Source organism: Carcharodon carcharias, chromosome 22 (genome assembly GCF_017639515.1).
Source record: "Carcharodon carcharias isolate sCarCar2 chromosome 22, sCarCar2.pri, whole genome shotgun sequence".
NCBI classification, from domain to species: Eukaryota; Metazoa; Chordata; class Chondrichthyes; order Lamniformes; family Lamnidae; genus Carcharodon; species Carcharodon carcharias.
Window position 1 is genome coordinate 39,531,756 of NC_054488.1, and position 13,291 is coordinate 39,545,046.

At 38.5% G+C, this 13,291-nt stretch overlaps 1 protein-coding gene across 2 annotated transcripts in view; it reads left to right on the forward strand.

Annotated features, from left to right (window-relative positions):
- Positions 1-709, forward strand: part of rbfox3a (RNA binding fox-1 homolog 3a) — a 161,357-nt gene extending 160,648 nt beyond the window's left edge. For both annotated transcript variants that reach the window (XM_041217114.1, XM_041217115.1), the window contains exon 11: positions 665-709. In XM_041217114.1, the coding sequence (XP_041073048.1) occupies positions 665-709 (45 nt within the window). The remainder of the gene's footprint in view (positions 1-664) is intronic.
- Positions 710-13,291: the final 12,582 nt, after the last annotated feature.

The following is a 13,291-nucleotide window of genomic DNA, read 5'->3' on the forward strand; positions in this document are numbered from 1 at the left end:
ATTAATTAAAATGTAAGTTATTTTAAAATACTGAAGATATATACATATATTTAGCTGATTAGCATATGAAGGCCTAGGGATTAAGCTTTTTTTTTACACAATTACCATCAATGTCAGGAGTGAATTCATACACATAGACCGTTTCTCGCTTGCTCTCTTTTCTGTGTGTGTGCGTGCGTGTGTGTTTGTGCCTTTCTCCGTCTTTCTCAGTTCCCACACTCACTATAGCGGATACTTTTACTGAAATACGTGGTTTTTAGCTAGCTTTGCAGCCAACATCATTGATGAAAAAAAATTCAATTTTCCATTTTGAGAGCCTCAACAAAAAAAAAATGAAAACATTAAGATTAATGAATGGTGATTGCGGCAAACGCCCTCTGTAGCCGCTTTGCGGAGAGAGAGAGAGAAAAAAAGCCTGCCACTCCCTTGAGCTTCATCAGCGCAATGCCTTCGTTTAGACAAATGATTTAAATTTGCCGAGGTGACGTGCGTGTGGTTTCAAATCTTGCAAATCTCCGGAGCAGCTGCTAGCTAAAAGCTTTCATTAATTAAGATGATTTTTCTCCCTTCGTTCTCTTAATTAGATTTGTGGCTTGTGTTGCTGTAGCATTTCGTACATTAAAAAATATTTATTCGATTTTTTTTTTCATCTTTGATGTTGCAGGCTAGCCTGTACAGAGGAGGGTACAGTCGCTTCACCCCGTACTAGCAAGAGAAACTCAGAGACACACTAAAACCCAGCAGGGCTAGAAACGTCTTCTCAGAAACTGTGGGGGTTTCGGCACGACATGCAGTAATGTTTTGTGCTGACACTCTCTGGTTAACATGATATTTTTACCTCAGATGTTTTTTTTTTGTGTTTATTACGTGTTTTATCTGTGGTGACTGCAAATTTTTCTTGAGTTTTGCTCAGCATAATCTACTTTGGGAAAATTTCTGATGTGTAAACTTAAAAGAAAACAACAGGAAATATACACTTGACAGCTGCATTGTTTTCTTTTGAAATTGGCATCCTTGTCGATTTCACAGATTTGCACCAACCAGAGCTCCTCTGGGTTTAGGCCAAAATTTTTTTTTAAAAAAAACATTTTTTTTTTAAGTGACTCTGTCAGATTTTCAGGATGGTTGATTTTAAAAGTCAGTCAAGTGAACAAGATTCTGTATGAAATGGGGTACACAGCTTTAAGGTGATAGTCAGAAAGAAAACCTACACAACATATAATTCCTCCTAGTCTAATCCCACCTCAGATTACTGTGAGATCCTCTATCAGCACCAGACTTCCCACCTAACAGCTAGCAGTGTGACAAACCTGACTAAACTCATCACATGTGTGCCTGGTGGATTGAAGTGTCAACCAGAACTGTGATTGAAACATGCCCCTCATAACCATGATTGTGTGAAGTGAGCCTTTTAAAAGCTTTCTATGTTATTCATTTTTAAGTCTAGTTTGATTGATAGAGAAAGGAAACAGTTTATTCTTGTAGACAGCTTCAGTCTAACAGTCAGTTTCAGTGCAATAATAGTTTCTTAACATAAATCAGAAGATAAAATGCTGTAAGTTCCTCACATAGTCATTGCCAATAAAGCAGAGCATGTCCAGTTGATATAGTAAAATTTGTATTCGTGCCGCGTCTGTGGAGGTTTTGTGTAAACACTGTTCACTGTTACTAAACGGGTTGGAGATGAAACCCAGTCACTGAGCTGCTATTGAATCACACTGGTTTTCTATGGTTCAGCAATGTTCCTCTTGTAGTTAAGTAGTAAAAAAGGGTGGTTATGCCACAGTGAACAGGTAACGATCAACTTAAGGGGCGTATGACTAATGCATTCATTTAAGAACAGATTTCCATATGGCAAAGGATATTTTGAACATAACTAGTGTCTAAAGAGATAACAGCACTTTTCTACCCAGCATTACCACTTTTTCCTACATCCTATTCCTCTTTTCCTCACTGTTTTGGGCTTAAAACAAACCTCATTTACTTCAATACACTATTTATGTCTCCTGAGCTGTCACCTCATTAATTGTCATCACATTTCCTTAGATCATTCTGGAGTTGCGAACAGCACAATTTAATAAAATAAGCTGACCTGAGCAATTGAAGATGGTTCAGTTACAGTCTAAAAGCTTTCAAACACAGATCAAAAGTAATTCTCCTGAAAAGGAATGTAAACATTTTTTACTTTGGCAATTCAGTATGGATAAATGTTTTTAAAGGCATTCCAGTTATTCATAAAAATGTTCCTGATAAGTTAACATACTATTGCCATACAATATATAACTCAATTCTTTACATTAAGTGATTATATAATTCTCTCAGATAAGCCAACAGGCAGGGATTTACTAGCCATGAATTTTCGAGATCAGAATTTTAGGTTCCCCCATTCACAGCATGCAATTATGTAAATATTAATGCCTGACTTATAGAAATTTGTTGTAACTGCAATTTACTAAATGGAAGTCAGTTGCCTGAAAAGCACTTTATCACCTTCAGAAGAGGCTTCTGGCGTTTCAAATGGGTATGTTTACTAAAGAGAACTGTCTAAAACAGTTGGAAAAGGAATTAGCTGCTTATTTTTTTCTTGGTATAATTAATATTGTGACCACAAGAATCATGTATAATTGTTAGAAAAATCATCATTCAAATAGGAGAGAGACTAGCAAACAATACATTTAAAAACAGGTCATTTCCATTTGGAATTTTGTATCTGTTAGTCTTAAGTATTGTTTTTTTTACAAACAAACACAACTCTGTGAGGCTTCCCTCGAGTACTGAATGTCCCAGCTTTTTCCAGTGCAAGTTTTGATATTTTTTTAATCATCTATTGTCTCTGAGGAAGGTTCCTAAAGTGTGAATTGTGTAAAGAGATTAGATTATTAAATATGATATGAGATTGGGGCTGTGTGAATGAACCAAAAAATTGGAATCACATTCTATTTTATTTCTGACATCTCTGAGGATTAACTGGAGCAGAGTATATTCTGAATGTTGTGTAGGTTTCATAGTGAGATGAAGGTAACAAAATTAGAACTGAGGAGTTACCTTAAAATATGTTGTGTTTTGCTTGCTGTACAGGTTTTGTTTTTTATTTTCTTGTAGCCTATTTTAGGTTTTGACTTTCTTTTTCTTTACAGCCAAAATATATTCTGTTAAATCAAAACTCCAAACCATTGCAATATGGTGTATTATAGGTCAACCTGACTCAAGTATTTAAAACTGAGTATTTATTATGATTAGCATATGATTGTCTTCGTACATGTAGGTTAAAATGAGTAGGAACAGACTTAGAAAATTGTAATCATCCTTTTATACACTTTCAATATGTGCACATAAGTATTCCATGGATCATTTTTTTACAAAAAAAAAGAAAAAAAATAGCTTTAAAAAGGCACTGTTTATACTTTTTGGGGTAAAGAAATAGCTAACATCTTTATAAATGTTTACTTATGAAATATTATGTGAATTGTGTGCTGTAGAAAATATATTACACTGTGTTAGCTGTAAATTCCACTGGATAGAATTAAAGGGGGGTTAAAACTGGGAAAACAATCAACAGAATTTTAATTACCTTTTTAAAATGTTCTCTTGACAAATTTACTCCACACATAGGATTAACTCTTCAACATATTCCAAGCTATAAAATTATTATGCTGTTTTATTTTGACCTTAAGAATTTATTTCCAGCTGTTACTTCAAACACAATGTCATTACTTAGAGCTTATTGTCTTCATGACACTCTGCTTCCTTTGACAGAAGCTTAGCTGATCTTATCTCCTCTTGCCTACACTTGAGGTTTTTGTATTTTACCTAGCATGTTATTACCTACATGTTACAGGGACTTATACCCATATGGTGTCAGAGTTAACTCTTCATTGTTGTCTTTATTCATTTTTCGATGTTTGAGTTAGTGGAGATAATTTTGACATTTGACAATAGTATGAAGTGAGCAATATTGGAATGATCACCTGTTATACCTATTCCAGAAAAGGAAAGCTAGACAAGGGGTATAGTGGGTAGTCAATTCAACACTGCCCATTTTTCTCTATTGCCAAAAATGCAAATTAACCCATGTATTTCCAACCTTTATGCCCTGACTCTCCCTTTTACTGTGCACATCTGTAAATATGTGCACATGTTGGTGCATTATAACTCTGTGACTGTCCCTTGTACACTGCACTATGCTATTTGAATATATATATATATATATACATTTTGCTTTACATGCGGACAGGGCACACTAGCCCAATGTTCGTGACCATACCAGAATTTGACCATGGGAGGAATGGACGGATAATTACATTCACGAGGTAAGTCTTCATTCCTCTTGATATGTTTCAAACAAGCGCACACCCTCCTGAGCTGTTTTCTGGGCTCTGTTTTCAATGGGAGCAGGTGTCCCCAAAAGAAAAACACACAAAATGCCCCGGAAGCTCAGCATAGGCCTTCTGAGAGCAAGCCCTGCCTCTGCTCACTTTGTCCTTCTGATCGTGATTAAAACCATTGGGGAGAATCACTTCTGCGGTGCTCCCTGCTGACTTTTGAGCAACCTTTTCTCAATCCCAATTACCAATAAGCTACTGGTGTGGCAAAAATAAGAATTAACAGGTAAATATCCAAAACAAATGGTATCTGTCCACATGCAAATAATGTCAGTACACTGTGCACTAAGTGAAAAGTAGACATTTTTTTGTTATTTTCATTTTAGATCTTAGATACTCATGAGTAACAATTGTCTTGCACAGAAACATTCTCTGTAATATTGTTATCAATATGGCAATGCCCAGCATTGTGTGGGAGCTCTGTTCAGATGCAGTTCCTGTTCTAAACCAGTAGTCTTAAAGACTAACCATGTTCAGAACACTGGGGTGGAGAAATTTCAACACCAAAAAGAATCAGCATTAACGTCACAATGACCAGCTAATGAACAAACAACAATTTTAACTGATTTCCTTTGGCAAATAAACCACAAAAATTCATGTTAATGTTTTTAAATTGTAAATCATTACAAGTAAAATGTGTCAGATCAGCAAAGTGATAAGTTAATGAACCTAACAAGCGGCTGACCAGAGTCAGTTGTGGGAGGAGTTATCCAGTCAGCCTTGTTTATGGAAATATGTGTCATATCAAATGGCTGACTGTTGGTATGTCCCCTGTTGTTAAAGTTGTGGCTCATCACAACTTGGGAAATGATGTCCATATTTCCACACAATATAACAATCAAACCATTATCTCACTGTACTTGGATCCATTGTTTAACAGAATGAAAGAAAGATGGCTAAAACTAAACCTTTACATTTTGGCAAGTTATCTATTCATATTTGTAAGATAGTCCTCGAAGGAGTAACAAGGAATATTTTCACCTACTGCCACTAATTTTGTGCTGAATTACCAGGTCAGCCCAATGCTGGAAATTGCCATGATCTTTCAGCCCTTCCCATACATGGTAATCTGTATTTGTATAATATAAAGTTACTATCCTGTGTGTGTCATAGCTGCACACAATAAAGTTCTTATCTCCAACACCAAAAGAAGAAAGGCATCCTAGTGTGTGATTTAATTTGTCAAATGCACACAATTTATCTTTTCAGAAACACTACAAATAGCAAAAGATACAAAAATTGACAGGGAAAGGTAACTGAAATTTCTGTTGTATTTCTTGTTTCTCCCTTTCTCAATCTGGTACAGAAATAGTTTTTATCAGGAACAGATTTGTACAGAAATGCATCATTCTTGTTGATAGAATTAAACTAATGTAATAATATTCTAGGGTCCATAATATTAACCTTTCCTTGCTGGCATTCCATTTACATTGTCAAGCTATTTTAAAAGGTTTACTGTATATGCATTTCCTATAAATATGTTGAGATTAGTGTTTGCTTTAAACACTTTCTTGCTAAGCACTTTGATAAACTACAGTCGCATCTCTTTGCTGCAAGATGTTCAAAGGCAACTGCAATGAAAAGGGGTTACAAAATACTCTTTTAATCGTTTGCAATCTGCAATTTTTAAAGTGTATTTATTTGTCTTTAGTAGCTAGCAATCCCCTTCTTGGGCTTACATTACTGCTGTCCTTCCAATATGTAAACCATTAAATTTACACAACTGTCTATATACAAATTAACAGTTGCTATGTCCTGGCTTTATATTATTAAAAATAATATAGAACATCTCTATATATGGAGGACTATATATTGTAGTGTGCTAAAACAATGTCTGTTTATGTGTGGTACTAGGGTTCAAATAAATCCCAGGCAGAGGGGGGAGGGACTAGTGAGTTGCCTCTGGGACCTGATAGAAATTCTGGCCAGATATAACTGTTCAGAACACAAACATCGGTGAGTTTGATCAATTTCAAAATAGTTCCAATTACTATAACTCAAGAAGAGCACAATTAGTTTTTAATCAGCAACCTCTTTGAGAAAGGATAGTGACGGGTTGAGGTGCACCAAAGGTGAAATGTCGGTGGATTGCTACTCTGCATCGGACTTGAACCTAGTCATAACTTGAAACTGTTCAGTGAGGTCACGGGGGGCAAAGAAGAAAGAAATCTCTCTTTGCATATTCCTGTCCCTTGTGTGGTTAAAAAAAGTATATGGGCAAGAAAGTCCACATACATCAAGCTTGAAACATTGCCATATATACAGGATGAGTTTATAATGTGTTCGTGTTACTTTGAGGCTAGATTGCTATTTCAACTTAATAAAGATCTGTTGACTAATAAATTTACCAGAATTATCTCCAAGCCAAACTGTGCAAGTTCTTTCCTTCATCTTATATTCTAGTGACTCTGGCATGACACAGGTGCACTGTACTAAATGAAGGGCTCAGAAGCTGAAATCCATGGATTCTGGGAATACAGAACCTTGTGCCACACCTACAGCAAACAAGATGTGGAACGTACGCAAGTACTGCCATATGGAAAAGAATTGTACGTTGTATACCATGTGTACGCTCAAACTCCTCCTTTTTATAACTCCACTTGTATATAGCCCTTTAGCTGCCACCCCTGTGCAATAGATTATAACACACCCTGATCTTTCCTCCCATTGAAACTAATGGGAATGTATCTGGGGCAGTAACAGTATTATTGCCTAGTTAAGTGCATTTTTGTTATGCATTGAATCATTCTTGTTATTTTCAATGGGAGTAAGAAGAATTGACAGCTCTCAGCAAAATAGTGGCAAACAAAAAATTGAGCAAAAAAACCTGTAAACATTTCAAAAACAAATAAAATTCTCTTTTTAGGACTTTCAGTGTCCTAGAATGGAAACAGGTTGTGTTGTTGTAAAAGATTTTAAAACAGCCTGACGTTTCAGGACTCAAGAGGCCCTCGTTCTTCCCCTTTCCCTCCCTTTACCTAGGCCTAGACTCTGTGGTCTCCTTTTGAACTGCGGAACTGCCCCATTGATCAGCCCATGATGTTATGATGCTGCCTTGGCCTAGGGTATATTATTATGCCGCTGAGTTAGTGATGTCCTAGTTTTAGTCCTAAGGACCTTCACGTCTCAATATTTGAATCTCTAATGCCCTCTTGGCCTAAGTATCCCCAGCTTTGCCTGGCCTTTAGCTATCCAGACACCTCAATTCACAAAACCATCACTTTTCCATGCCACACAGTCTGAAATTCCATCTCAATATTAAAGACTTTTTTGCTCAGCCCTTGTCTCCTCAGTGCTCTCTCAGTCCTGGAACTGCATGTTGTTTAATATCCTGTTAGTACCTCATGTGCTTTTAACTGTCTATATGCTGTTGGTTCCTAATTTCTTGCTCTCTGCTGCTGCTCTGGTAGATACCTGCTGATTAGAGAGCTGTAGTTTAGACCTCTGCCTTCCTTTTTCTGTCATTCTGTAAGCTTCTAATGTGATTCAATTAACAATATCCTTAATAAAGATTGTTTCTTTCTTCAACAAAAACAATTGTTATGAATATTTTTAAGACGTAATCTAATAGCAATATATTTATAGCAAAACACAGCTTAAAAAATAACTTGAATTTTCTGTTGCAACACAAACCAAAGTCGGTAACAGATCAATATGGAATTTTTTTTTATTCTTTCATGGGGTGTAGGTGTCACTGACAAGGCCAGTGTTGCCCATCCCTAATTGAGTGGCTTGTGACATCATTTCAGAGGGCAGTTAAGATTCAACCACATTTCTGTGGGTCTGGAGTCACAAGTAGGGCCAGAGCAGGTACGGGTGACACACATTAGTGAACCGGATGGGTTTTTAACAACATTCGATGCTAGTTTCATGGTCACCATTACTGAGAGTAGCTTTTCAATTCCAGATTATTAATTGAATTTAAATTCCACCAGCTGCCGTGGTGAGATCTGAACCCATGTCCCTAGAACATTAGCCTGGACCACTGGATTACTAGTCCACTGACATCACCACTATGCCACTGTCTCCCCATAATAATTGTACTGTATAGCATTTAGTTATTGTTGTACAGATGTTGAGATTTAAAGAGAAATAAGAAGTACTTAAGATTTCTTCACAACTTGAAAATGTTGAAAAGAACAGGAGACGAAAAAATAATTTTTCCCAAGGTTAGTTGCGTGCAACAAGAACAAGGTAAGCAGGTTGAAAGAGAGAAACAGAGGAAGGGACAGGGTAATTGGGAGCTACAGTTGGAGTTTGAATAAGACTCCAATACCAGCTGCACATTCAGTGCATCAGTTCCAGGTTCTGCAGGGAAGCCTCTTGCAGTAATATGAGAAAACATCTTGAAAGAACAGAGATAATTGCAAAATTAGTAAATCAAAGAATCTCTTCTGAAAAATTATGATTGTCATACAGCATGTGAATAAACATTATGGAAAACCAATTAGGGTTGTATCCAACATTGTAGAAGCAGATATGATTCAAGTGTAAGGCTAAGAAATACAAGAAAGCTTTGTCGTCCAAACCTCCTCCCAATTCTCAATTCCTGCAGTCAATTAAAAGTTTATTCATTGTTTCTTCTCGAGGAACTTGAAAAGATCATTAATTTTGTAGAAGTAGAAATTAGATATTCATAATGGAATCATTGAGATGATATGTAATTAATCTTTGGAATAACAGACACTTTAATGATATGAACTTTTCCCTAAAGGGAAGGGAAAAGAGCTTACCATCTACAGTATTTCCTTTTTCATTTCTTTGAGGTTTGACAAAAGATTGATATCTGCAAGGTCTAAACTACGAGTGCTAATAATTTTCAAGTGCAACATGTCAGTGGGAAGCCATTGAGATAAGATACAATGACGGGAAGGGAAACATCTTTTTTCAAAATTTGAATTGATTCAATTCATTGTGAAGAATTAGTTATATGTTTGAAATTGTTGGGAAGAGAATTACATTGGCAAATAAAATCTTAAATCATACCACAAATCCATATTCTCTGATCAACCTTAATGTTCCAGTCAGGAGTATTGGTTGGAATTTCCACATTTATGACACAAGCCTAATGAATAAAATTCCAAAGCCAAATCTCCAAACTGAGAGACCAAAATACATTATCATGTAAGAAGCTTGTTCTGCAGCCATATGGCTCTGGCAAGACCCTCTTCAGTCATCTGCAGTAACTTGCACATTTGGAAATTATTCAAACATGAAATCACCATTTGAAGAATTGATTCAGATCAGCTGAAGTATCATTATGTAAAGGGTGCAATTAAAAGACTGTTGGGGGCTACATTGGTCTCTGAAGTGTTGGTTTTTTAGCCTACACGGTGTTCAAAAATGGAGTCAAAGATGCATGAACACATTTCTGGCAGGAAATACACAGGACACCAATTTAGTAAAAGGTGCACATGCACCCAACGACTGGTGTCCGCATGCAGAGCATGTAGATTATGACATTAATCAGTGTGCAACACAGATTTGACACCAGTGCTGCTATGTTCAAACTACACACTGCAGTCTTAACCTCGCACAGCTGAGCATGTCATTAAATAGAATGAAGGACTCCCTGACTCCCTGCGCCCGCCCCCAAACCCCCCCCCCCCCCCCCCCCCACCACCAGTGCTATTTAAAAGGAACGCGAAGTACTTGCAGGTCAGTTGCTGTATTATTTCTTCTGACAGCTGGTGCAGTTGCATGTGTTTTTGGAGCTTTCCCATACTTGGCTAAAATTTTCAGTGGTAGTGGTGCCAAAGTACTTTCCTGTTCACTTAAAAGCTTGTGCTGAACCAAACTGCTTCCAGGGATGGCTTTCCTGATAGACCTTTCTCTAGGAATTGGGTATGAGAGGCCATAAAGAGCAGACAAGCTGCTGGAAGAGGAAAGATGAGGAAGGGGAGAAGGGCTCTCAGCAGAAGGCCATAGGATCTTTAGAGACCAATTCTCATCACAACATCAGTGAGGGCTGCCGTCACTCACAGACCAATTTCACAAAAGGCCGTGTACAACGAATGGGCCAAACGCCAGTTTCAGACACGCATCCCAGATGCCTACTGAGCACTCCAATCCAACATGGTGGGCAGCACACTTCTAGTGTGGAATGAACACATTCACACCAACTGCCAGATTAGACCCTTAGGTGCCTATTACATGTCCACAAATTGCAGTGCTGTGTGTGTCAGTGTATGGAATGTACATGGTGTTAAAGCTGTGCCTGTAATTTTAGTAAAACAAGTGAGAGATTCATGAGGCAATAGACTAAAGGTCAACATTGGCTTAACCAACAGTGAAACTCAATCTTCAAATGAAAAATTATATAGCGATAGCATTCCAAAAAATGATCTGCAATGAAATGTCTTTCATCAACCATTATACCGCGTCAACCATTTTAAAAAAAAAAAGTTCCAATGTTAAATGCAGGCAAGCAGGTAAACAACTTGTCATTTACATGTGAGTTGTCTTTTTTTTAATTAAATCCCAGCCTGCCTGTCTAACAATATCAACCCATTGATCGATGGTCATTCTCAAGTGAAGTTCATTACAATGCTGTCATATTGAAATGGCTGTTTGAAAAATATTAAACACCTTATGATCTAACGGAAATGAACAAAGATTCCATTAAACAACTTGCATTATCTGCCTCCCTTTAGCCTGGTTCATGCATAATGTTTGCACAGATAATAGAAGTTTGGATAATTTAGGGTTCTACTGTATCCAGCAGCTCAATAGTGACATAATGATTTCTATTTTGTTTCCAGCTTGGATCTCCATGTTATAATTAACATCATATGGGTAGGGTTATTCTGAATGTTATTCTGTGCTAGAGATTATCACTGAATTAGTCACTTCTGCTTATAAAGTGGGCAAAGCAATACAAGCGTAATGATGAAGTGTTTGTGGGCTTTTCTGTAGAGGTGGAGCCAAGAATTTCACTCCTAGATTAAGTCTCTTATCCGAAGGTTTTATTAATAAACTGCACTTACTAATACAATAATAGCTTGAGCAGTCAATAACAATAATAATCTGTACTCTTCAATAATATTTTAACTCTGACATTTACTAGATTATTCCATGTGGATGGAATATACTCACTGTGTTATTTCTTGGCCATTAATTATTTATTGTTAGCCCATTCATCTAGCAATATTACATCACATTTAATAACCTCTTAGGGGACAACATGCAACAACTTCATAAATATCTTTGTTGATAACTATTTTAACACCTGTTATTAACAATAAAATGCTCGCATACCCAAAACACTATACATCTCTTGGACAAAAAGTCATGGTGAACTCACACAACCTTGTTACCAAAAGTTACTAATAAAGAATACACAGCCTTCAGGAATCCTAACAAATCCTTTAATCAGAACTCAGTTCATTGATCTGAAACATAGGGCAGGATTTTCCCGTCAATGAATGGGGGAGGTGGTGCCTGCTCACTGAAGTGTAAAATGACACGCGGTGACGCAGGCAGAACTCCCGATGTCACTCCGCCCCATTTAAATTTTCCAGTAGGCGGGGGCTCAGCAGAATCAGCTGTGCGCCGCCAACCTGTCAATGGCCACTTGAGGTGATTGACAGAGTCATTAAACTAATTAATGGACCTGCCCGTCCAACCTTAAGGTTGGTGGACAGGCCAGGAGCCCTGGCGGGCATTAGAAAAAGCATGAAACCTCATCCACGGGCGGGATGAGGTTTAATGTAGGTTTTTAAAAATCTAATTAAAGTTTTTTAAAAAGTTGTGGACTTGTCCCAACTCATATGACAGTATCACATGAGGGTATATGTCAGGGAATTTTTTTTTCTATTTTTAATAATTTGTACATTAGAGCAGATCCCCCTGAGGCAGCATTTAGCCTCAGGAAGAAGAGTGCGCTCTTCCGTGCACATACGCAAAAGAGCGTAGGCCTCAACTCAGGCAACCACACCCCACCCCCCTCCGGCCTGTACAGGGAGCGCTCAGTGCTTCTGGGTGTGTGTCACGCTGTAAAATGGTGCTGCACCCCCAATTGAGGGCGCCGATCGGAGACGTGTCTCTGCATGCCTGCACTTCAACTTCCCCCTCAACGGGGGGAAAGTCCTGCTCATAGGATAGAATCTTCCCCCCGTCCGGGGGGGGGGGGGGGGGGGGGGTTGTGTGGGGGCGGGTCTGCACCACCATTTTACGTGGGCGGGCATTAAGGCCCACCCAGCGTGACACACACCCGGAAGCGCTGAGCGGTCCCTGTGCAGGCCAGGTGGGGTTGCCTGAGTCGGGGAGTGTGCTCTTTCGAGCATGTGCATGAAAGAGCGCACTCATCTCCCTGAGGATGAGGTTCCATGAAAAATGCAAAGGCTGTCTGGGCTCTTCGCCTGCCCGCTAACCTTAAGGTTGAACGGGCAGCTTTCTCAATAGGCTCAATTAGTTTATTAATGGCCTTAACAGGCCTTTGACAGTTCAGCGAGCGTGCAGCCAATCTAAATGATGTCATCCCATGTCATTTTACACTTCGGCGAGTGGGCCCCGCCCCCGCTCGCCGAGCTGATGATTCAGCCCATAAGCTCTGTTTCTCTCTCCGCAGGTGCTGCCAGACCTGGCTGGTATTTCCAGCATTTTCTGTTTTTACTTCAGATTTCCAGCATCCACGTTATTTTGCCCTTGCCACTCCATGAACTGGCTGCATCATATTTTACAATGCTACCCCTTTACCCCTGATTTGAACAGAATATTGGCTCATGAAAAACAGGCCCTGGAAATTTAGCCTGCAGCAAGCATGTCTGCTGTTGGGGAGTGGAGGGGTAGTGGCAAAAAGCGTGATGAGTCAGCAGCTCTTGAAGCCCATTATTGAAAGCTGTAGTGGTGACCGAAAAGTTGCCTAACATTTACAATAGCACAACAGAGACATGGGCCAATTCTGCATC